The following is a 26461-nucleotide window of genomic DNA, read 5'->3' as shown; positions in this document are numbered from 1 at the left end:
GCGACAAGGCGCGTGCGGAGCGCAGGACCCCTTCAGGGCCACGCCGACGGCCGAGGAGGCGGGGAACTCCGGCAGGCCGGAGGGCGCAGACGATTGGCTGGCGGGAGGGCGAAGGAAGGAGGGAGGCACTTTTGAGGCAGCCGGCGTCTCTTTTCGGCTCTGTGTACAAACGCGCGGGCTGACCCTGATTAGCTGAAGGAAGGCAACAACAACGGCCGGGACGTTTTTCCCACGGCACACCAGGCAACATCTCGCGGCACACTAGTGTGCCGCGGAACAGTGGTTGAAAAACACTGCTTTAAGAAAGCCTATTACTAGAGCCAATAAGCATATGTAGAAAATCTACTATTTGGTTCCTTTGCTAAGCTATTTGCTCTGCAAACACCTTCATCCACTATACTTGGTCACTGCTGGTAACACACCAATTTGGATTTTGTATAGGGATAACTCCAAACACAGTTTTGTCTGATGTCTTTTGGTGCCTTCCACTTTCAATTTGGAAACTAAGGGTGAAATCCAGTGATGCACAAGATTTCCACTTATGCAACAAGACTTCATTTCCTTCCTCCTGCAGCTTGTCACACACACATTTCCCTACTCCCCAACCCTTCAGATATGATTTTGAAGGACATGAGGCATATGGAAAGACAAGAAGCAGTCCCATTGTGCAACGTGGCTACCCATTTTGAAGACAGATGTCCATTTGTGCCTATCACACTGATAATTAAGCAAATTAGCATATACCATTCTTAAAGATTTCAGCAATCAGCTCACTTGGCTTTTACTCATGAAAGTATTTAGGAGCAGGGCTTAATTCCACCCCACCCCCCAAACAAATACTTTTCATGTCCATTTGTTTTTATTTGCCCAAAGAAGGCAGATATTTTAAAATCCAACGTGTGTATTAATGTAAGAAAATAAGAGTTGTGCAAATGGTTGGATTGAATAGAAATCTACGAGCAAGCAAAAAATACAATCAATAATGGGAGTGGTGGTTTTAGATGCAGTATATTGATCTAGACTGAGGGATGCAAAAGTTACAGTTAATTGGAAAAATAAGAAATTAAATACTGCTTTGGGCTGACTTTTATTAAATACATTACATTGGTACTTTGTTCCATAATCTTAAGATCACTCATGGACAGATTTGCTTAAAAACCATCTTTTTTTTTTTTTAGAAAAAACATTGCAAAATTAAAGCTCAAATACATTTTACACACACCTCTGGATAATCTGCTGACTTATCTTAGCAAAGAATGTATTTTAGTCAATATGTACATGTGCTTGAATGAGACATACTCAGGATGCTTTTTAATCTGCTGCACTACTACCTGAAATTTGGCTAAAAGAAAACAAGTGCAATAAGGTGAACTATAAAGGTGCTACATTTAATTATGGAATAACAATGAGAAACCATAAGTTAGGCCATTTTGCAGGTAATTCCAAAACCCAGTTGTTTCTTTCTACACAAGAGAGAACTGTCTGCAGTACACCTTTGTTACCTGGAGGCAATTCCCTTTGCAAAATAATTCAATGCAAATGTACAAGTCATGCAAAAGGAAGATAATAGGATGATACAACAATTCTGAAAATATATATACAATCATCCAGACATCCCTTTAACATTGTAAAGTTATGTTACAGCTGTTTACTGTGTCAGAAATTTCCAGTGCATGGATCCTAAATCACCATACAATTCAGAGAATGAAACAAAGGACTTTGCAAATTCTCTATATATTTCTCCACTGACAAATCTTCTGAAGTGCTGTGACCATTTCTAGCGCCGAAACCAAAGCCAACTATTTAGTAGCCAGAAAGCTACAGTAATTGAGTACATGATCATTTCTCGTTTAGCACGCTCTTTGTTTTCTTCTTCCAGAAGTTGTAGGCGGCGATTAAGTTTAATTATCTAAAAAAGAAAAAGAAAGGAAATGCCTTTCAAATTGAGTGCTTACTATAATCACTGCAGATAGTGACAGCAGTCACGAAATTAAAAGACGCCTGCTTCTTGGGAGGAAAGCAATGACAAACCTAGACAGCATCTTAAAGAGCAGAGACATCACCTTGCCGACAAAGGTCCGTATAGTTAAAGCTATGGTTTTCCCAGTAGTAATGTATGGAAGTGAGAGCTTGACCATGAAGAAGACTGATTGCCGAAGAATTGATGCTTTTGAATTCTGGCGCTGGAGGAGACTCTTGAGTCTCCCATGGACTGCAAAAAGATCAAACTTATCCATCCTTAAAGAAATCAGCCCTGAGTGCTCACTGGAAGGACAGATCCTGAAGTTGAGGCTCCAGTACTTTGGCCACCTCATGAGAAGAGAAGACTCCCTAGAAAAGACCCTGATGTTGGGAAAGATGGAGGGCACAAGGAGAAGGGGACGACAGAGGATGAGATGGTTGGACAGTGTTCTTGAAGTGACTAACATGAGTTTGGCCAAACTGCGGGAGGCAGTGAAAGATAGGCGTGCCTGGCGTGCTCTGGTCCATTGGGTCATGAAGAGTTGGACACGACTGAACGACTGAACAACAACAATAAGTTTACTAATTATTTCAAGACTTTTCTCATTCATATACTTCAGATTTTTATCACTTCTCATCCCAAAAGTCTGTTCACATGGGTACTTAGTAAAGGAACTCTGCAGTTCTTGTTAACACGGTATAATATTTCTGTACATTGATGCCACACACATGGATTCCAGCCTCAAAACCCTGGCTCTTTATACCTATATCAATGCTGGGTTTAGAAATCCCTACTTCTGGCAAATTCACTGGGTTTTTTTTTATTCATTTCAGTTTCCATTTCTGATTTTTGTCCTTCCAATCTACATCTCTTGTCCTTTTTAAATGCAAAAAATGTGTGGGCTGGATCTCTCATTTTAGAGGTGGAGAGTCTGTGAGCCAACTTTGATAGGTATCCAGCTAGGACAGAACAAAACAGGAGCATCTAAGCAGTGTGCGCTAGCATCCTACTAATTCATACTAAGCCGTGGTTTATGACTTACTATGATATGCAAATAGGCCAATGTATCAATATAGTATAAATAATAATTATTTATTTGTACCCCACCCATACGGCTGGGTTTCCCCAGCCACTCTGGGCAGCTTCCAACAAAGATTAAAATACATTAAAATGTCACACATTAAAAATTTCCCTAAACAGGGCTGCCTTCAGATGTTTTCTAAATGTCAGGTAGTTGTTTATCTCTTTGACATCTGATGGGAGGGCGTTCCCAATACTGTACAACCAAAACAAGTATGTAAAACAAGTAAATCAATTCAACTGCTTACAACCAGTAAAAGAGAATAGGAAACCTAACAGAAAAATAAGATACAGAAAACACAAAACTGAACAGATTCCATTCTGCCACATGGTTTGTTTGTTTGCCCTTAAACTAACCTTAAACACATTGACTGGCAGCCACACCTCACCCTGGATATTTTCCATCCAAGTGGGTTCTTCTTTCTCAATTCCTTTCCCATCAATCATGTATACACTATGTTTCTGAGTTGAGAATGCACAAAGCTTTATTCACAGACATATTAAGATTCAAAGAAAAGAAATTGTATTATCATGCCACAGAAAAAGTTGTAGTATTCAGACTTCCAAATTTAATTTTGTCCCCTCTAATCTTACATTCTTTATCTTATTACATTCTGCATTAACTAGACTGGAAAGAGGCATACAAACTTCCACTATAATAGTTGAAGCATTTTAATTACCTGTCGTCTTAAAGAAACAGCATCCACAACAGTGACATCTTCTGGTGTCCCCTCAAATGTTGTATCCATATTTGAAAGGGTGTATCTATGAGATAAAAAAACAAACAAAAATATGCCTCAAATGGCATACATTTAACTGCACACGGGCTGGTGTTTTGTGCACACATTAGGTCATTTCAATTTCTCCATTCTCCCTGTGCCTCTGAAAAGCAACTGCTGAAATTCAGAGGCCTTTCCATAGTTGTATGCAATGCAGGTTGAGGGGCTACAAATGGGAAGGAATAATAATATAATAATATTTATTATTGTACCCCGCCCATCTGGCTGGATTTCCCCAGCCACTCTGGGCGGCTTCCAACAGAAACCAAATAAGTAGATCCTCTCAGGTGTATATAGGAATGACCATAGTACACATCTGGGCATATTTGGATTCCATTCAAAATATACAATTAACTGTTCTTTAGTTGAAAGGGGGGAACCACCCATTTTTAAGTGCTTTCTTAAACAGGTTTGACTATGTTCTTATTTTCCTACATACATAGATTTGCTGTTTAAAGAAACATATAACCTTGGCTGAATTCTCTCCAGCAATTTCCATCTAAAAATATAACTGTAGTTGGAAGCGACCACAAGGACCACCTGTTCCAACCCCCTGCAAAGCAAGATTCTTTTGATCAATGTGGGGCTTAGACCCATGCCCCTGAGATTAAGAGTTTCATGCTGTACTAGATTTCTAGCTCTCACAGCTGAAAAGGCACAATAAATAAATAGCCTTTGATCTAACACTAACCAGAACAAAACAGAAATCCAAATATATAGTTATAAATGTACTAGCACTTGTTTTCCATAGCAATTGCATTTTGGGGAATTTTTATTTTATTTTATAGTACATAATTTCAAATTTGGGACTTGGTTCTGTAGTACTGAACAAATTTTACAGCAACCTACAAGCACCATAATTTTTGTTTTGTTTTGTATTTTAAGTATTGTGGCTTAAGAAAGATGCATACAAAGACCATCTTTGAATGCCTATCAGTTTACAGTCTGTGCAAAGAGTGCCTTACAGTGCAATCCTATAAATGTCTAGGTCCAACTGAGTTCAATAGGGCAAAATTCCAGGAAAGTGGAAACAGGACTGCAGCCTTAATTACAGGACTTGTGATGTTCTGCAGACAAAAGTTACTCCAAACATTTACAATATCCATTAAAAAATATTAGACCTACTATCTCAGTATATACTTATGCTAACAGTTTGTGGCACACTGATGGTCTGCAAAGGGAGATGAGGGGAAAAAAATTAACCAACTCCTTTTTACTTTACAAAGGTTCCTCTGCCTCCAGGGGTTATTCTTGCAAAGTACTTGTTGTGCCCTAGGTACCACAAGCTTTATTCTCTCTTTTTCTTTCTGCATTGAACTCCTAAATGAAAAAGCTTAAAAACTGCAAGTTAGAATTGGGCACTAGATTCATATGCTATGGGTTTCATTACCCTCAGATATACAGTTCTCTAAATGCACAGGGAGCCCGGCATAATCATTTACAAAATAAGAGCAAGAAACTTTATTTTAAATGCACTCCTATAAATATTACAACAGGTACCGGTATGATATAAATGCCTAAGCCATTCTCCTTCTGTAAACCATATTGGGTGTATTTTAAAACCAAATATTGCCAAACCTGTTTCTTCATAGTCAAAATCATTTTCTAAAGTTGAATAGCAAATTTATTTTTTTCCAATTCATGTTAATAGTGAAACAAGGTAAACAGTTTTACAGTCCTATGTCCACACCAGGGACTGGAGAGGGAGAAAACAAAACTTTTTAAATGCATAAGAGAATAATATTTTAGTTGTGTACAATGAGATCCAGTAGACTTAGTAAAAGGAACATAGCAAAGGAGGGAGAAGGAAAGCATTCTGCACAACCATTGGCATTATTTAACAAGTACTTTTTGATTTAACTTTAAATTTCTGTTTGAAAAACTACTTGGGGTGGAATTCAACATGATGCTCTTCCAATCATTCCATCTGGGCAAGCATTTCAGCTTGCCAGTCAAAATGAATTCCTCCCCTTGCCCCCCCCCCCAATTTGTTGTTCCAGGGGGTCTCCTGATCTGCTCGAGCCAATTATGGGGGGGGGGGGGAGAGACTCATTGCTCAAGCAGAGGTCTTTGTTCAGGGCTTATATAATCATGTAATTGCAGAGCTGGAAGGGATCCCAAGGGCCATCTAGTCCAGCCCCTTACAATGCAAGAACCTCAACTAGATCCATCCAACTTCTGCTTAAAAATCTCCAATGGAGTAGAGTCCACCACCTCTCATTGGAGTCTGTTCAATTGTTGAACAGCTCTTACTGTTAGAAATTTATTCCTGATATTATCCGGAATCTCCTTTCTTGTAACTTGAAGCCATTGGTTTGGCTCCTAGTCTCTGGAGCAGGAGAAAACAAGCTTGCTCCATCCTTCTGTTGACAGGTGACAGGTAAATCTCACACTTTCTCTTTCTTTAATTCTGTACTGCAAAATTAGTTGAAGTGTTTACCAGATTTTTTGTTATTTTGAAACAGATTTCCAACCTGAACTCGGTCTTATATTAAATGCTAAAATCAATGGGAAATGCATCAAATACATTTATTTTAAGATTCATCCATAGAATCAGCAGGCATAGTACAATGCAAAAGAATGTCAGTCAAAGGCTTTTAAAATTAATAGAAACCAACAGAGTTAGACTAGTACACATAATCACAGCCTGTTTGATACAAATGATTATATATCAATTAATAGCAGGAAGTAAGCTCTGCTGAACTCAGAGGGGTTTACTTTCAAGTAAAGTTCAGGAGCAAGCTAGTCTCAGGTTTTGTGAAAGCTGAATATAGACTAGAATGGCTAACTACCAGTAAGTGCAAATTTACCTGGCGTCATGATGAGGATTAGAGGAAGTGGCAGCAGCAGACCCACCACGTAACACTGGCCTAGGGCAAGTTTTGTAGATAGGAGACACAAGACAGAAGAAGAAAACAGGAAAGACAGAGAAAAGAAGCACAACAAAAAACCAGAGTCAAAGATTGTTAAATATTTCTCTTCTATTATACTGAAATACTACAAATATAAACCCTGGGTTATGTTTTAATATATTCTGTTTATAAATACTAATTATAATGTGCGAGGGAACTTAACTAATTGCTTGTTGCTTTTCCAGATACACAATTTGTGAAGAAATGTTGGAACTAAAGCTTACACATTATTTGTTTATTAAAATACTGATCTACTATTCTCTCATCTAAAATAATTAGGTGGTGTACAACAAAATACACAAGAACAATAAAACATAAAATACCATATAAACAATGTAAAATAATCATAAAAATAACTGGCTCACTTTGCAAAGTTTAAACAACTGATGAGGCCTGTAGACATATAAAATTATTCAAGAGACACCTGAAAAGTAGCAGCAAGGACACTACCAAATCACTGCTGGAAGAGTATTCCACAGCATGCAACTGCTCACAAGGCTTCTGGACATGGGATGCAATGCTTCTCCACGTGATCTCAGTAAACTGAGCTGGAACAGCTCAAGCTGTCCTTACAGTATTCTTGACTGAAGCTGTTCAGGGCTTTAAGAACCTTGAAAGTGATGCAATAGCATACAAGTAGCCCATGCAGGTATTTTATGTGATTATATAGTTTTAAAACTATATAGATTATTTTCACCCATCTAAAGTATAGTCATGTTAGAAGTTAAACTGAAGTTTTCCATGCAATAATTCAGTGTGCATAACCACAACTAAAGACTTGTCAAAAGGGGCCTAAAGGGACCATAAATCGTAATAGAACGCTGTGGCTGTTTATTTCACAGTTGCTAGGGTCTGAAAATAGTTTTTTCCCAATTTAATAACTTGTTGGGTTTGTTTGTTTTTTAATTACTATATTATGTAAGACTATTGGTTGATACCTAAAGTTGTGTGATGAACATCTACTCAAGCCACAAAACTGCCACTTCCTCTTCTCTCCCTGCTCTGTTCTTAACAGTTTTAAAGCCTACATCTCCCTGAAAACTGGATTAAGACTATTTGAGTTAAAAAACTGTTTTCCTAAAAGAAAGATATCAATGAGGAAGAATCTGCACAATAAACTATAATCATGCACCGTATTTATTTTTGTGCACTTCCTACTACTTAGGGACTAATTTCTCAACAGGATAACCTGCTGAGTCCATATAGGTTATCTTGCATTCCTATTCTATGGCCTCAAACAATCTGAGTTCTGCAGTGTGTTGTTTCAAATTGTGATACTCTAAAAGTATTAACTTAACAGCATGTACATTTCCTTTCCAGCTTATAGAGAAACATTATTTTGCCCAGTAACTAGGAGTCCTTGGTTTTAGATACAGCCTGATCTGCTGAATATGTAGTCTTAAAATAAGTCACATTTTGTTCAATGGAACTCACATTTTTTTAAAAATATACTCTGGGGGCAGAACTGCTGCTGTTTATTTTTATGTGTGTGGTTCACACAGTTTATGTTTATAGAGTTGTATAATTTTACTTTGTTTCAGAGATGGAGTGCTTCTATAATTTGTATAGACAAAATGACGAACTCAGAAAAAATGTAGGAGGAAGGAAAACAACTGTAACAACAGGGGTACAGTAACTTACTGCCCTAAGTTGAGAGTTGACCCATGGAAAAAGTTATTTCTGCAATCAACACAATTTCTACTTAATTCCCCTGTATTGTCTATGTTTTTCCAAAGACACTTGTCATCTCTGTTTCTCTACAATCACTAGGGATGAAAAATATGTTCCCACAATGAGAGAATAAACAAAAAATCCTGTTCACAACTCACTTGAATACTTTTTAAATTGGCACTCAAGAAGCCATAAATACCAATTTTCTGTTGGAAATGACAAGACCAGGGGTACAAACTGCTGTTAAAACAGAAGAATCCTGTTACCTGACTTTTTTTTTTTTTTTTTTAGACCACAGCAACTGATCAACTATAGGTTTTGCACTTCCGGTAAAAACCAAACACAATAACAGTGTGCTGCTATCTGAACGAGACCAGAGTTCATTCTTCTTAAATTGGAACTGCACATTGTAAGAAATGGTAGCCAGTTGAGAGCTTCCCTCCAACTCTCTGCATAACATGAGGCACAGTCCATCCTGTGTCTCAGTTCCCTATACTGAGTGTTACCAAGTGTCTACCAGCAGTGGCCAGATGTGGAAAAGAAAGGTGGGGTACAGAGAAACACAAGTTAATGACATCAGAACATGGGTAAGTTGTAGTGCATGATACGCAACATAAGTGGAAAAATAGATGACATTCCATTACCAGGTATAAGATTTTATAGACTTGGGGAGATTCTAAATATGCATGACCATTGATTGCCAACTGCAACCTCTAATCATTATATGCCTGTGTAAATGGCCATAATGATACAGAAATCAGAGACTGGGGGTAGGTTTCAGTGAAAGGACTTTCACTTGGACAATGAGGCTTTCCCCCCCTCCCCCTGAAATTAGCTCTGGGGAGGTCAGGAGAACCCCCAGAACTATACTCAGGGAGAGGAAAGGGGGGATCATTCTATCTGGCAAGCCGCAATGCTTGCACAAATAGAATGACTGTAAGTGTGCAACATTGAATTCCACCCTAAGGTTCCGTATCATACTACCATATCATCTCTCACACAGTACTCTTTGCAGAGATTTTTAAAAAAACTAAAACTGTGAGGTTAGGGTGGTGGTTTCTCGTGAGTAACGAGGTAAGACTCCGTTCCTTCTATTTACAAGTTTAATAGTGCAAATATGTACAGTGCAGAGCTCCAAAACCCATGACCTGTTTAGTCAGACCCAGATTCCGGAAGTGGCGCTTTTCGGGAGCGCCCCCAGCAAAAGAACTTCGGCACCCCAAACCTCCTCCTCCCCTCTTTGTGTTTCACCCCTCTATGCAACTGGGGCAACGGAAGCGTCATGCTTTCCTCTCTGCCTGCCTGGCTAGGTGAGCGCTGGGGCTCTGCAGCATACTCAAGCCCCCTCCTCGCCTGACTAGCTTCCTGACTCTCCTCCCTGCTAAAGGAAATCCCGCTTTCCCCACTGGAGGTGTTGCTGCTGTCCCCGCGGCGCTGGGACTCTTTGTATTTCCACAGCCCCTGCACCGCCCCACTGGGAAGTGATTGTTCCCTGACAAAAACCCACCCCAGAAGCACTAGTCTGCAATAGCTATTGACTGGCTGCTAATATATGGGAAGGAGAAGCATAATTACAGCAACCAAAAAAAGTTTAACTGGAGATGCTAGGACAGGGATCAGCAAACGTTTTCAGCAAGGGGCCGGTCCACTGTCCTGCAGACCTTATGGGGGGGCGGACTATATTTGGAAGAAAAAATGAACAAATTCCTGTGCCCCAATAATAACCCAGAGATGCATTTTAAATAAAAACACACATTCTGCTCATGTAAAAACACCAGGCATACCCCACAAATAACCCAGAGATGCATTTTAAATAAAAGGACACATTCTACTCATGTAAAAACACACTGATTTTCGGACCGTACACGGGCCGGATTTAGAAGGCTATTAGGCCAGATCCAGCCCCCGGGCCTTAGTTTGCCTACCCATGTGCTAAGAGCTGAACCAGAAATCTTTGGTATGTGAAAGCTACACTGTGCAACCAAGCTATAACCAAATTTTATCTTGAAATGACATATTGACTGAATAATATTGTTCTGCATTAACAAACTAATGACCACAACCTCATAGCAAATAGTAATGCTTCAAGTAGCACATTCAACTATGACTTCAAGCCACTATGCAGCTGCTCCAACTTGTCCCAAGTTAATATATGCTTTAACTGACTTGAAGTTTCATGTTCAAAATTCAGTATTTATTCCCAAAATAAAATAAGGCATAGAAAGAAAATAATCACTAGCCATCTACTAGATGACTACTTCTGCTTGATTTTAGTTTTCTTATACCTGCCTTTAAAATGCCATATATGGTATCCTTCTGTGATCACAATTCTTTGCGAACATACTCAAATGTTCCATTGTATTCCATGGGCTTATTAAGGACTGCAGCCTTAATGTAGCAATTTCTTATATTAGAAAATATACATTCAGCAACAAACTATCAGGTTTTGACCTCTCTGCTTACAAAATGAAATTTTAATGAATTCTCTCCAACCATGTGTGTTCAAGTGCCCCCCCAGCAACCCCCCCAATGTGCCCCAGAGTGTTAGAAGATCACCCAGAGCATTTGGGAGGCATGTGGGGGAGAGCAAAAGGAAGGAGGACTGGAAGCTGAATGTAAGACTTCAGATTTCACACACTTTAGTTTAGTGGTTTAACAAAAAAATTGTCAGAGTAGTACTAAGACTTGGCTATAAATATTTAATTTTAAGTGCTCATGAAAACTAGGAACATAGGAAGCTGCCTTATGCAGACTCAGACTGTTGGTCAATCTAGTGCAGTACTACACTGGCAGGCTGTAGATCTCCCAGGCTTCAGACAAGGGTCTCTCCCAATCCTGCTAGAAGATACTGAATATTGAACCTGGAACCTTCTGTATGCAGATGCTTTACCACTGAGCCAAGGAATCACCAACATGATGCTTACTTTAGGTATTAAATGGAGTCAGATTTTTTAAAAAATATGCAATGTGTTGGATTCAGGTTTAGTCATGCATGGACTGAAACCAAGGAAACTTACGTTAGTCATGACTAACAATGTCTACTGTAAGAATGACTAAGTCTGGATCCAAAACAATATGTAGAACCTAAGGTATATTAAAGGGGTCCTCTCTTGTCCTACAGCCTGTGAAACATAAACTCCCATAAACTGCAGGTAGTATACTTTTTTGTAATGTCTCAGCCACTAAAATAAAGGCTTCTTAAAAATGAGAAATAATATGACCACTTTTCATTATCCAAACTAAGATAGAGAAATAATAGGCAACATGAATAGGAATAGTTTAGTTTTGTTATGTAGCCCAGTGAGTACTTTTTCACTAACTCTTGGGCATATTTACCAATGTTCCTATGATAACATACTTGTGTGTAACATAAGTATCCAGGTTATACAGTGGTACCTCTGGTTACGTACTTAACTCGTTCCGAAGGTCAGTTCTTAACCTGAGGTACCACTTTAGCTAATGCTGCCCGCTGCGCCGCTAGTGTGCAATTTCTGTTCTCATCCTGAGGTAAAGTTCTTAACCCGAGGTACTACTTCCAGGTTAGCAGTCTGTAACCCGAAGTGTTTGTAACCTGAAGCATTTGTAACCCGAGGTACCACTGTAAAATGTTTTTCATGCCCAGCACCTTGCTCACATGGGATAGTTTGAACCACACCAAGTTAACTCTAAAGTGTTGGTATTTACCAAGGCATTCCCATATTGGGAATGAGGGAGTGGGGTGGGGCAGGGAATTGAAGAACAGAGAAGAGTTACTTTACCATAATATTATTAGCAATGATAAATTCTCAACATTTCAATTCATTATAGTATAACTATGCAAAACTGGTAGGAAAAGGAACCAAAAAATTTTTTAGAAAGAGAAAACCAAAACAGAACTAAAACCAGAAGCTTTAGGAAGAACCAAGCCAAAACTCAATCACTGAAATAAGTATTGTACTTACACTAAAGAAAACATACCTTTAAGCAGTGACAATATGCTACCAAGACCAGTAAAAGAAAGAGTATAGAGTGAAATGCTTTAAAAAAAATACAGTATTTTGCAGCCATGCAAGTGATGCATTTTCCAAATTTCACATTCATACATGCAGGTTAGAAAAGTTTCATCTGGCAAAAAGGTGTATTGAGAACTAAAGAAAAATAGCATGTTATCCTAGATTTTGAAAATGAACATTGGCAACAACTATAATGAGAGTTTTCAATAACACTCAGGTTCTTACTATAATATACCAAATGAAGAAAAAACCTGTTCAAATAGTTTATAAAATTTGAGAACTCAATGATGGGATAAAAGTGAAAGATTTTGTTTTCCCCCCATAAAAATGGAAATAAGTATATTAAAACTTTCTATTTAAATTTGGGGAAGCTATGTGTGCATATCTTTCTGGTGCATGCCAAATTACTGTTTTACTTTGTGTATGTTTTTCCACTTGCAAGATTTTTAAAGCAGAAAAGCAGGACAAATATTAAATAAAAAACAAACAAAATTACTCCTGACAGTGAGCAGCCCATGATAAGGTGGTGCTTCATACATGTACTGGAGCTTGACAAACTCTTAAATCTGGTTTACTACCATAGAAGTTTGAACATACAGAATCAATTAGTAGTCTTTTAAGGCAGTAGGTGTAGGTTTGGTTCCTCCAAGTACCCTTGTTTTCAAGATTAGTACAAAGACTTGAAGGAGGAAGGGATTTAAGGCTTTGCTTCCCCACTAAAAGCTGCTTTGAACTGGCCTTGGAAGAAACTGCAAACTGAGGATTCTGAAGTTATTTGAACCCCAAGCTTGGCCCTTCACATTGTAAAAAAAAAAAAGTTATGGCAAAGGAGGTGAACCTTTCATTTGCACAGGTGTCCTCAGCACCCCTCACACCTCCAAGAGGATCACAGGGTCTATGGCTGCTAAACCAGTAATTTTATTTGGGTAATATTCTCTAGTATGGCTAAGATTCTCAAAAGCCAACACAAAAATATTCCACTAGCAGAATGTGAAAGAGGAGCAGACTTCTGATCTGTATTGTAGTCTGATAAGACAGTTACACAAACAAGAGAGGATCCAGACATAACTGGGTTAAAAAATGTAATTTGCATGGTTAACATGTAAGGAGGTTTTACAGCTTAAATTGTATTAAAATAATATTTGCACACCCACCTTCAATTAACTGGTGGTTTGACAACAAAGACACTGAATTTTTCCCAGAGTCTCTCCTCCATGCAGCAGATTTTAAGAACGGATTTTTTCCCAGTTTGTGTCCAGAGCTACTATGTAACTAGCCTTTCAATGTAGGTTTTTCTTATCACAATAATCAGAGCAATTGCAGATAGGACTCAGCTCAGATGAATATTAGTGGATCTTGAATTTTTAGTTTATTAAGACCATTTTGGGATTTGTGTATAAAACATTTCAAACTCTCAGTTGCGTTCAAAAAGAACAAAAACTCTCCCACTGAAAGCAAGAGGATTTAAACAATCAACTTTGTCTAGAGTATGCAGTTATGTTTGTAGCACCTTGTTGCCCTTCTGTTCTTGGATTTCCAATGAGAGTGAGACTGACATTTTAACTCACTGCTCAGATGTTTCACCAAAGAAATAAGACAACTAAGCTCCATGAAATGTGAAGTTTGGAAATGTCATTCGCAAAAAGCAAAAGCAAAAAAAAAAAAAAGTTAATTTTATTTCATGTAATTTAAGCAAACCAAAACCAATTAACTAGGAAATGAAAGGGAAGTAAAAAGCAGTAAACTGGGCAGAATCAGTGATGGCCAATCACCTGCGATTTTCATCCAGCACATCCAAGACTTGCTGGTAAGCCCTACGGGTAGAAGACTGGATAAGCGACAATATGCCCCGAGCAGAGTAAAGATTAGATCCATCTTCAGAGAACATTTGGGGTGGACAGACACGAACCTGTTGAGGTGATGGTGTCACACTGTTTGTGCAAGTGTAGCAAATGAAGAGAGAAACACTAGTGTCAGGTTTCATATAGGAAAAAAAATCATCCATCAACCAACCCTTTTTTGAAAAATTAAAGCTGACCCCATTTTTCTTCTTCCTTCCCCATCAACAGATTAAAAACCACATCAAGGAAGTGTTAGTGGGTATCTTGTGAACTGACTCTTGGAACCCTTTATATGAGGCAAAATATCCAAGATAATGGCTTTGATTCATTGTGATCAAAGGATACTAAAAACCAGAGGCATGATAATATGCAGGTCTGTATTAAAAACACAGGACACAACAGCACTCTTTAGCAGATAGTAAAGACAGACTTGGATTCACTGTATGCCAGAATCATACAATGCAGACCACAGTCTCAAATATATCCAAGTTACTCAGAGACTGGAGGAAAGTACTGTATGTTGAAAACATTCTGAAAAACAGAAGCCTATATAAAACAAAAATGACATAAACATACTAGTTTGGTTGTTGTTGGTTTTTTCCAAATACAGGGCTACGGGAAAAACATTCAAATATAGAACTACAACAAACACGCAAGATAGCATAAACACTGGTGAAGGCTTCTTATATCCCAAATATTCTGAGAAGCAAAAATGCCTTTAAGCACTTATCCTGAAAGCAAAAGGCTGAGGATTAACCAAAAAAAATGCATCAAAAGCACTCATTGCCTATAAGACAAATGAAAGTGCAATTCAGCACCATCTATATAAATGGGAATTTTGCAATTCACTTCAATAGGATATTGATTTAACTTTTATTTTTCAAAGGTCAATTCTCAGAGAGCTATTGATCCCAACAAGATTTTAGAAAACTACACATATGAAGAGGCAAAAGAAGTACTAAGCAAAATCTTTAAAGCTTGTAGTATTGACCTTTTTGTTTTTGTTTAAAAAGAAACATTTCTCCCTTTCCACATTTAAGATTGTTCTTTAATTTTGAGGTTTCATTACGTTAATCAAGATTTAACCATTTAGTCTGAACTCTGCCTTACTAAGAGCAGGAAGAGAAGCATTAGGGGTGTATAATTTTAAGTCCTTCTGAATAATCAGTTCATGACACAATCTGGGTGCAAGCCACAAGCACTTTTGTTTCAAGCAACATTTTAAATAATTATTTTGCAATGAACCTGATGAACTAAGAGGGTATTCTGTGGAATCCATCAAGGGATTGAAAGGCAGTCATGCCTATCCTCTGTTTAAGAACAAACAATTATATATAAAATACAGTTTTAAAAAATCCTTATTGAATGTTAGAAAGAGAAAATACAGAGCTCGTGGAAAGAGAAAAGAAAAGCAGTACTGTACTGATAACCTAGAAATAAACACGTTTGGGCCTCAAAAAAACATACACATGTAGCGTCCCCATATAATAATCTGCCAAGCCTGCTGTACAGTACGTATATAATTCTATAGAAATAGCTCTGATGAATACACTTAATGCACCTTTAAAAAATGACTATATATAGGTTATATATTGTAATTATATCCTCACACACAACCCTATATTCTCGCAGGGAGGCTATGTCTGTTGTGCTTCAAATGGACAATTATTACTTATGTTTTACACAACCAACAAATAAGAAAGGCTATTCTCACAATCCTGAATGTATTTAAATAAAACGAAACCTCAAGAGTTTTCAGTGGAACTTGCTTTCAAGAAGTCTCATTAGAACTGCAAACCTCTTGTACCTTGTTACTTCGGCAACAGTAAAATGCAGATTTTCGGATATGAAGTTCTGCAAGTAAACCAAAAACAACTATTTCTAGCAAACACAAGGCTGCAAATTAATATTGTTCTATGATCCTGGTGTTTTACAAAAATGAGAGAACAGGTCCCTGTCTCAGCAAGCTTACTACCTAAAATGGAACATTAAGTCTTTTACTGTGATAAGTGGTTGATAAGTGAGTCGGCCATGAACTTGATTTTTCCAAATAGGGCCATGTGACTAACTGATTTTACTGGCTTCCTCCTTCCAGTTTCTCTTTCAGTTTTATCTGTGACTAAGCTTGATTAGGAGAAGGATTCTGAGAATCTAGACAGAACAGTAGACAACAAATATGACTAGGGAATCAGGATGCCAGACTGAACCTGACACAGAGGAGAGGGGCTTTTGCTGTCATTCATGTGAGTGGCCTAGGATGCAGAGCATTCTCATGACTGACTCACTTATCCACTTGGGAAGAAATATACCTAACAATATTTTCCAGCTAATATAAGCTGAAATTTGTTTTATTCTTTGCTATCTTCACAGACCAGAAAACCAACTGTGGTGGTCAAGACCTGCTGGGACTGATTCTATGACTGAAGAGGAATCCTCTACACCAGAGATTTTCAACCTTTTTGAGTCCACGGCTCCCTTAACCAACTACATTCTTTCTGTGGCACCCCTTTGGGGCTCAGAAACCGTTATGTCACCCCTTGCCTGCAGAACGGGCAGCCTCTTACCCTTTTCGAACACCCTCCCCTGTGCAGTGTTCCCTCAGCCCACCTCTCCTCTCCTCTCTCCTTGGGAGTTCTCTGGACTGCTGCTGCAGGTCTTGACCTGCCCCACCCAAAAGAGAGGTACCTCCCAGAGGCACCATTTGCCTGTGGAGCCTATAGCCAGGGCTGCTGCAATAAACAGCTGTGCAAGCCTTTGGGAGGCAGAGACATGAGAGGGCATCAGAGGTAGAAGGGAAGGAGAGACAGAGGCCAGTGTTGCCCATAGGCACCTCTGACCATCATTCAGGCACCCCAGGGTGCCACGGCACGCTGGTTGAAAACCACTGCTCTAAACCTCACCAAGGAGAAGAGCCAATTTGGAACTTCCTCAGAATGTACAGTGGTACCCCTGGTTACATACTTAATTCGTTCCGGAGGTCGTTCTATCCTGAAATCATTCTTAACCTGAAGCACCACTTAGCTAATGGGCCCTCCCACTGCTGCCGTGCCGCCACTGCCCGATTTCTGTTCTCATCCTGAAGCAAAGTTTCTTAACCCGATGGTACTATTTCTGGGTTAGCGGAGTCTGTAACCTGAAGTGTCTGTAACCCGAGGTACCACTGTATAGGATTTGACTACAAGTAGGTTCATGAAAGAAAAAAACCTGACTGATTCATCCACCATCTGCTCATGAACTACATTTACTGCTTTTAACGCCACAAAAACTGTCTTCAGGGACTCTGTGCAGGCTAGCTGTGGTATATAATGTCTGAGAAAATGTGGTGCTAAAAACCCGTCAAAGCGAAGATACACTCAAAAAGCTATACAACAGACTTATATAATAATCAAACCATCACTTCATTCAGTTCAGTATTGCCTACACTTGGAAGCATCTGTCCAGGAGAATGAGACTGGAATATTTCCTAACAATACCTTAAGATGATAGGAGCTGAACTGGGACCTTCTGCATAAAAAGAATGCATTCTGCTGCTGAACTTTCCCCAGGTTGTGTGATAAGATGTATATTTGGGATCAAACTCTTATTTACAAATTTGGGGTGAAACTATTTACAAAATGGCAAAGGGGAATAACAGACAACTTTCATAATGACATCATGAGTAATATAAACCCATAAAGAATTGTGGGAAATTCAGGAACATGTACAAATCATATTCATCTTAAAATCTGACAATAGTTTCTCATTAGCTATGATATGCGGTCACTTCCTCTAGCAAGTTCAAGCAAGAAGCTTCAAGGCTAGCATAAGAAAAGAAGGGTTTATTAAAAATTCTGTCTCTCCCCTTCCTCTATTCCCTGTATCAAGTTAGTGATCTAAGAAGCCTCAGCTTTTAACTATCAATAGGGAGAGACAGAGGAACAATAACTTAAAGAAGGCCATCTTCCCTACAGTATTTATACAACTAATAACATTGCTTATACCAGTGCTTTTTTCTACAAAAATGTTTAGGGGTACTCTCATTTTCCTACTCATGTTGAAATACTGCCCCACAATGAGGCCAAACTTAGATTCACAAAATGTTTAGGGATATGCGTACCCCCCAGAAAAAAGCACTGGCTAAGCCACTTACGGTATGTAGAACTAATATATTTGCAAATAGAAGTTATGCATTGTCATATTTTTCCACCCTGATTATGATACCTATCTGGCCTCTGGGCTCACCTGATATCCTTGCACTGGCTTAACATTTGCATGCATAAAATCCAAAGTGCATAGGTCTGAACAGTGCAGTCAATCCACAAACCAACCACATGGTTCAGCTGATATGCATTGATTTTACACACACATGTCTACTACACTCATGTAGGATTAGTATGCCAGAAACATGCAACCTTGTCCTCTCCACCAACCACTGTTCATCCCTAAAATTTGTTCTCGAATTTTATAGTTAAAAACTAAGCAAAAATATGTTCCCAAATTCATTACAATGACAAATTTTCATATTCCGTTAATTTGTGTCTTAATTACAGGTGGAACCAAGCATACAGAATATTTAAAAAAACAAATCAGACAATATAGACAATTCTCTTAGATGACAATGCATAAGTACACACTTGATATATTTAAAAGTGAATGGTTTAAAATTGGTGGTCAAGCTTACGTTTCATCTTTAGCTGTGAAGGGTGACTGGTACCTTGGCATTTTAATTCTCAGGACAGTTCAAGAGTGTGCCACCATTAATCACAGTTGTTAATATCTTAAAGAGGGAGCAACTTTCTAAATAATTGGAAGGTCAATAAGGCAATCATCATTATTGGTTAGCACTTCTTGTGCCTAGTTATTACTAGTCCTCAAAAGCATTTGAGAATCTGTGTATGCTCAAAAGGTTATCAGGAGAGCCACTACATACAGTTGTATGGCAAGTGCAGAAATGACAACATATATAGTTCCAAGAAGGCAGATGAGGAAAAGGAACCAAGCCAATTCCTCTTCTAGACATGGTAAGGTTTGGTACAGAATTTTCTCATTGTTGCAACAAACATACTAGAATGCCATGTCACAGTTCCTATACTAGAATGTGGAAGCTACCCTGTGCAATTGCACTTGCCATGCATGGCCACAGTTCCAACTACTAACATGCATATGCACCCTCCAAAATAAAGAAAAACATGTGTTTGCCAAAATGCTACGCAACAGCACTTGAAAGGATAACTTTTATGCACTGTTAGTTTTTTTGTCCACAATTTTTTGTTGTGTGTAAAAGTAGGAAACAAATTGAAAATGAAAACTGGAGGCAGCAGCCTGGAAACTCACAACTGAGAAGACAATGCTATCAGTATACCACATCAAGCAACACCCTTAATTCAGTCCATGTGAAACTCACCACTGCAGCACTAGAGTATCATCCTACCCTTTTCAAATGCAAGTGGGACTGGCAAAAGTACTGCGATGGCTGTAGATAAGATTCAGGAAAGGTCATATACCTTAGCTTGACACTTGGAGGACATAGTTTATATCCAACGACCACTTACCCTTTGAATGAGTCATCACATCACCAACCTCACAAAGAGGCCTCACAGCACCAGAATATGATCAACAGCTCCAACAGTGACCTACAGATAGCTAGAAACCCTTCTGTGAGACCTTGAACTCCCAGTCACCCTTGTGATATCATATACTTCCACTACAGAGGAGACAAGGAGTTGTTGTTCTAGTTGTTTCCGTCTCCCCACTTCCCTCTCCTGCCAACAGGGGACAAGTAGGAAAACAGTAGTGGAAAGTGATTTCTTTCTTCAGGCTAATAGCTGGAAGCAAAAATGAATCCTCACTACAAGAATCCTAATAAAAGAAACTGATCACCCCATAGTCTTGATGAATCAGCATTGTAAGTTTGTAATAAGGCCCACCCTGTCCTTTGCATTACATAAAGACGATGTAATTAATTCTAAGCATGCATGCAGCAGAAGATTCCAGCAGATCCAACAACAATATGAAATACGTCCTTTCACATAAATCCACTATAAATGTATTTACAAACAAACTTTCTTTATCCTATAAAGAGAATTCTGGATCCAGACTAGGTTAGTGACACTTTAGCCCCACTGAAGTTAAGGAACTTATGTCTGTCATGACTAAATTGTCCCTCTGTTTCAATGGAGCTCGTGTCACTTTAGTTTGGATCAATGCAGAAAAAAAGAAGGAACTATTAAAAATTATCATACAAAGTGTTAAAGAACATTTTCAGTTATCCACAAGAATTACAACAAAAAGTGCTAGTTAAAAAGGAACAGAAAATGATGCATTTCCTGTGAAGATATACTAGATAGTCTGATATATAGCTTGTCATATTTGATTTTGGGTGATATCCACCTAAGTCATTTTAGTTAAGTTCATTAATTTCAACTGGTCTACACTGAACATGACTGGTGGTATCAACCTCTAGCTTAATATGTACCAAGAGACTTCTAACGATGTGGAAACCACTGTGATAAACACACAGTTAAGTTGGCTTTTGTTTAACAATGCAATCCTATTCATATCTACTCACAAGCAAGCCCCACTGAGTTAATAGTGTCTTACTCCAAGGTAGGTACAGGACTGCAGCCAAAGTTAACACATTTTGAGCTGATCCAGTGATGCATTGTTTGTTTGTTTTAAATTAAGAACAAGATTTTAGCAATATATACGGGGGGGTACCAAATGATGCTATATGAAGACATTAGCAAATGCTATTTCTGCAGCTGAAAAAAAAATGTTTTCAGACCAATCACACATAATTTATTTCATTATTGGTAGTTATATTCTAACAAACAGAACAAAAAATATTTGGAAAGTCAGTTGTAGCTGTGCAAGATTAAGTAACTTCTGTTGATAAAGAAGATAATCAGTTGAAAGGCATATCCTAAGGATGAACTGGTAAGGAACACATGAAGAAGCTTTTTCTACAAATTTTGCATGCGCCAATAACCCCTCTACTCACATCGACTCATTTCTCATCAATTGACCATTTTGACGATTTGCGTTTTCACTCATGGAGCGTTCTCTTTTCAGTCTCCCAACTGAGCGAACCTGCAAACAAAGCAGGGCAAAAAAAAAAAAGTCTTTCACCATTGCTATGGCATCAGTATCCAGCTTTACCTAATATCAACAAATGAACCATTTTAAAAATTTAGTAAAGCAGAAATGAATAAAAACAGTCTTCCTGGATGGTGACATTTTGCCTGATATTTTGGAAAGTAAGGAGAGCAAAGACTCCCCTCTCCTGCATGTTTCCAATTTTTAAAATGAGAAAAAAAATGTCAAAATAATTTAAGTTTACCTACAGCTTTTGAAATTAAGTTTTGGTTTAAGACAGAATAGGGAACCATCAGGACTCCCAACTCTCATCAGCCCCAGCGAGCACAGAACATCGGGAAAGATGTGAACTGTAGTCCAGAACATATACAGCCCTTCCACTAAAATTCTTATGCCAGTTTACACAATAATAAAATACAAATGATTAAGATGCAAATCCAAAAAGACCAAAAGGAATTGTCTAATAAGCCAGATAAAAACAATCAAGATAGCCCAAATTATGTCTAAGCAGCCTGGTACCAAAAATAAAACCAAGTAAGCACCACACAAAAATTGCTCTGGGGTATCTTTGCTTTCAACAGGAAGTATTAAAATAATATACTGTGTTTCTATGAAGCAGTAACCTATTTTATAGTACTGATCTGAAATGGAGTATAAAGCAATAAATATTTGACTTCTCTTTTGATTTATTAAATATATTGAAACAAAACATAATGAAATGAAAGGCATAAAGAATACTAGCCTCTTCATTTTGAGGAGTTTGAGTAGGGGCTCGCTCTAAGTCCAGGAAATCTAGTGGTCGTTCACTGAGTGAAATAACACGGGGAGGTGTTTTCAGTGACAGAGACTTGAAAGGAGTTGACTGGAGGAGATCTAGATCTGGCGGCCTAGAGAGTGGAATGTCTTCACTATTACCTGTAACAGAGTTAATATTAAGATCAAGAATATTTTACTAACAAATTATTCAAAATGGCTCAATGGGTAGACTGCTGGATCTGGGTAAAATCAAGCTCAAATCCCATGAGGTATGAATTCACTGGGTGGTCTTAAGCAAATCACACTGAAGTTCATATGTAAAATAATTGACTGGGTGTGAAGTCTGACAGCATGCTGTTTTATCACCTCTGTCCACCTGAAGGCAAACGTACCTGCCACTACAATCCGCTCTGGAACCTGCATTGTAACACTGGCATTTGGAAGCCCCCCTTCATGAGCACTGTGTTCAAGGTCAGCATTTGGTGGAGCAACCTTGAGTTTTTCCGGAACTCTCATTCTCTGATTGATCCCTTCAGTATATTCCATTTCATATTGAATTCGATTCATTTCTGCCATTTCGGCAGCCGGAGATGGGAATGCTGTCGTGCTCATCCTAAACAAGATTAAAACAACCCAAATTACCCCTCAGTAGTAAAAAGAAACACAACATGGGTTTTGATCCACATAAATTGAAGTCTTCCACTGTTGGTAGAGAATGTGTTTTAAGTCTATGTAACGGTGGATGTGCAGCACAGCCATTGTGTATAAGATGCCCCCTATGATTTAACATTGGAATTAAAATTTGCATACACCTGCTTTACTGCTTGCTCCATGTGAGTAGAGAAACAAGCCACATAGCTAGTTATCCACAGCTTCTGTTTTGATGCAATGATAAAAAATATAATTTAGTAATGGCTTTCAAACAAACCATAATATAAACCAAGGTTTAAAGTTGGCTTCCATATCTTGGCTGTTTGGAAGCCATTAACCATAGTTCCAAGTTCAGATGCAAAAGGAAGCTACCGTAGTTAACCACAGCTTCGTGTCTGAAGGGCAAAGCAAAGTGAGAGCACAGGAGCTGCATGTGGGTGCAAGAAACTTTTACATATCTTTGCACCAAGATATCAAAGCCTTATTAAACAGAAATTCTTTGTGCAAATGTGGCAAATTTATGCCAACCCAGGGTAACCATATTGGAGGCAGATGGAAAAGAGACCAATTTCACAAATATTAAGCATACAGGGTACAAAGAGAGCCTGCAAGTGAGCAAGTCTCACATTCTGACCTACATTTCAAAACATGAGGGTTCTGTGTCTCTCTTCCCCCAGGTTCACCCCACACCTTAGATTCTTGCTTCAAGATTCATGAAGCATCTACACCATCTAAATTAAATAGTACTAATTATTCCAAATGAGTGTCTAGCTCTGGGCAATTATTTTAAAGGCATCTCTTTCTAACAGGCAAGAACAGGGGTGGTTAACCTCTCCTCCTTAACTGCTATGCACATACAAGTAAGGAGAAGGGGCTATGTGCCTGACTGCCTGTGTCCTTTGCTGTGTGGGGAAACATGTGCAGGAGATTGTGGAATGGCCACACTCTTTTGGCCATACCCAACTTTAGAATGTGGCTCCCAGAAGGGCAGCCAAGGGTGAAAGTGGCCCTTGGGCCAAAAAGCTTAGCCACCACTGGCCAAGAACAAAGCACACTTTTGAAGATCCCAGTGTTCTGATGGAAGACAACACAGGCCATATCAGCATCTCCAGTCTCAAATAATGAGACTTCTCAAGAGCCAATCAAACAAAAATAACAGTTCCAACCTGTATGCATTTTAAATTCAACAATACAGATTCATATTAAGGATTCCTTAACATTTAAGGCAGCGACAGCCAACACAGAGCCCTCCAGATGTGTGGGGCTCCAACTCCCAGACCATTGCACATGTTTGCTGAGGCCAATGAGATGCAGCCCCACAAAACATCAAAATTCCACCTGTCTGCTTGAAAGTATAGGCTCTAATACCAGATGTTTATCTGTGCTGCAATTTGAAGAGTACATTTCTTCTTTCCCTATCCAAATTTCTGTAAAAAGGAGGCAAGGCCCTATCTTTCCCTCAAGTAAGGGAACACATTAGGCTAGATAACAGTTTTTTAAAATATTGCAATCAACAGAGATAAAAATACCTACAAGAGTCAATCTTCTATCTGCTTCTACAAGCACAAGTTCAACTCTACAGCTTCACTAACCTTCCTAAAGGAATGTCCACTGCTTGATCGCTTGCTCATTTTGTTGTTTGCTTGCAACGTTTAATATCACTACACTGCCGCACTGTTCACTTTACGTAACAGTATCCCTAAACAGTGTAACTTTTGTACATAAGACAGCATGACAACTGCTTTCGAGCTGTAAAGGGGGGGGAGGGAGGAAAACAGAAAACAGCATTAGGCATATTACATAATTAAATATTTATTACCTACGACATATCTAATCTGTACCCATCTATTCCATAATGCGAGCTCAGTAAGTAAAAGCAAATATCTTCCATATACTTAAACTTACGAGGCTTCGTAAATGCCAAATTTTTCTGGTCTCCAGTTCTGATTTTTTCAAGAATGGAACTATAATTCAACAGATGTACTCTTGAAGGAGCAAAATATGCAATCAGATGGCAGTTGCTAAATTTACAAAATAATTAAAGCATCCTAAAGAAAAATAATTGTGTTTGTGCCTATCTAAATATACCAGTAACTACAACAAAGCAAGACTACTTGGTTTCTAACACTTGCTTTATTTTTATCCTAGGCTACATGACAAGCAGATCCAAAAACAAGACAGGGAATCTGCCTACTTAAGCATATAGTTTATTGCAAATCTCACAAGGGTGAATGTGGTGGGAGTTTAGAAATCAGAATACAACTAACCACGCTGCATATGTTGCAATGTAGCAAGAGATATTATTTTGCTGCCATACAGAAAAGTGGGAACAATTATGACCTGAATGTTCACACTTCTGTAAAAGGCTCAACCCTACTGAGAATCTTAAGAGGTAGAACAAGATGTGAACAAATGACAGCATAGATGAAGTACCTGTGGTCCGACTTTGATAGCAAAGGCCAAAAATCCAGGGCCAATCCCTTCAACCACTGAAGAAAGCCCAAAGAACCAAAATTAATCCCTGTAAGCCTTGTGCACGTATGGATGAGTGTGTCAGGTTGAAGCACTCTAAATCGGCAGCATCTGGAGGACACCAGTTTTGGGAAAAGTCGGTGGAACTGCTCGCACATGCAGAAATCAGCTTTTGGCATAAAGCACTGCTAAGCATTGTTACCCAAATCTTCAGGCAACACAGGAGTGTCTGACCCTCGGCTCGCAATACCAGTCGCTGGGATTCCACAAGTGGGGAAAGTGCTGCGGTGCACCGATCCTGCTTACCTTACGGGCTTCCCATGATGACTCCTTTGAGAAGAGGAAGCTGGATGAGATGGGCCTTTGCCCTGATCCTGCAGGGCTCTTCTTAAGGCGCACCAAAGATGTGGTTTGCAATGCTTGCCTGAGGGCAAGGAGTGTAACAGGTTCACAAGGCAAACTCTGTAGTAACGTTAAGAAGAGCCCAAGGCAGCATCGGAGCAGAGGTCTACCCAATTCAGCACCCATTTCCTCAACGTGGCAAGCTGGGTGCTTTGACAAGAACCTTCAGCACATACAGCATGTAATATATAGCATGTAAAGGCCTCTTGAGAATAGAAATTACAGCCAGATTCGAACTGAGACGTGGGGAAGGGCGGTCGTGGGGGAAAACTCTGGTCAGAAAACGCGAAAAGCCAGTGAGCCAACAGGTTCAATGGCTATTTTTTGGGGGGGGGGGTTGACATGACAGTAACAAAGCGCTCGGCGACGGGTGTGGGGGCGAGGAAAAACGGCAACGGCGGGGGAGGCGGGCTGAGGCAACGATTTGACAAGAACCTGTGTGGGCTGCGGGACCGTTATTTATGGGGTTCAAAGATGGGGCCGGGAATAAAGGCCCCCCGCCCCTTCCCGCCAATGCTGAGGGAACCAGGTGCAACGGCGGTTGGACTCGGGCATCTGGTCGGTGGTGGGAGGTGTGTGTGCTAATTTCGCAGCTTCCTCCCCATTCCCGCGCCTCCCGCCGCCGGCTCCTTCTAAGGGGAAGGGAAGGCCCAGACCAGCACTCTCTCCGGTTCTCACCCTGAAGCCAACGGGGAGGCGGCTTCTTGGGTCCCTGGTATCCACTCCGACCGCTTTGGTCTCGGTTCCTCTCTCTCTCTCTCAGGGGCCGTTAGCCAAAGGGCACCCAAGCAGCCCCTCGCCTACACAGCCCTGGAACAGAAGCAACGAAACGGAAAAAAAAAAAACGACCCCGATTGTCCCCATAGAG

The 26461-nt window shown here is 39.3% G+C and overlaps 1 protein-coding gene across 6 annotated transcripts; it reads right to left on the bottom strand.

The window, feature by feature from the left end:
* Positions 1–1068: 1068 nt before the first annotated feature.
* On the bottom strand, positions 1069–26461 carry MFF (mitochondrial fission factor). Of its 6 annotated transcripts, none has more exons than XM_033150291.1 (9): positions 26272–26461; positions 24312–24468; positions 22461–22681; positions 22055–22227; positions 21218–21306; positions 14170–14328; positions 6633–6692; positions 3724–3808; positions 1069–1909 (listed from the first exon to the last, which is right to left on the bottom strand). In XM_033150291.1, the coding sequence occupies exons 3-9, from the start codon at positions 22678–22680 to the stop codon at positions 1778–1780; spliced, it is 918 nt and encodes a 305-aa protein (XP_033006182.1). In that variant the 5' UTR covers position 22681; positions 24312–24468; positions 26272–26461; the 3' UTR covers positions 1069–1777. The 6 variants fall into 6 exon arrangements, with proteins under 6 accessions (XP_033006182.1, XP_033006183.1, XP_033006185.1 ...); XM_033150292.1 differs by lacking the exon at positions 26272–26461 and adding an exon at positions 25153–25293; XM_033150294.1 differs by lacking the exon at positions 6633–6692.

This window comes from Lacerta agilis, chromosome 5 (genome assembly GCF_009819535.1).
Source record: "Lacerta agilis isolate rLacAgi1 chromosome 5, rLacAgi1.pri, whole genome shotgun sequence".
Classification (NCBI taxonomy): domain Eukaryota; kingdom Metazoa; phylum Chordata; class Lepidosauria; order Squamata; family Lacertidae; genus Lacerta; species Lacerta agilis.
This window is presented reverse-complemented; position numbering and strand designations above follow the sequence as displayed.

Bases quoted from the DNA above. Each gene is read 5' to 3' on its own strand.
- MFF (XM_033150291.1), bottom strand. From the start codon at position 22,680: ATGAGCACGACAGCATTCCCATCTCCGGCTGCCGAAATGGCAGAAATG. The intron at 14,329-21,217 runs GTGAGTAGAGGG...TTGCACAAACAG, and splicing joins TTGATGAGAAATGAGTCGAT to TGTGACACCATCACCTCAAC. The intron at 6,693-14,169 runs GTGATTGGCCAT...AACTTGCCCTAG, and splicing joins GTGCTGGATGAAAATCGCAG to GCCAGTGTTACGTGGTGGGT.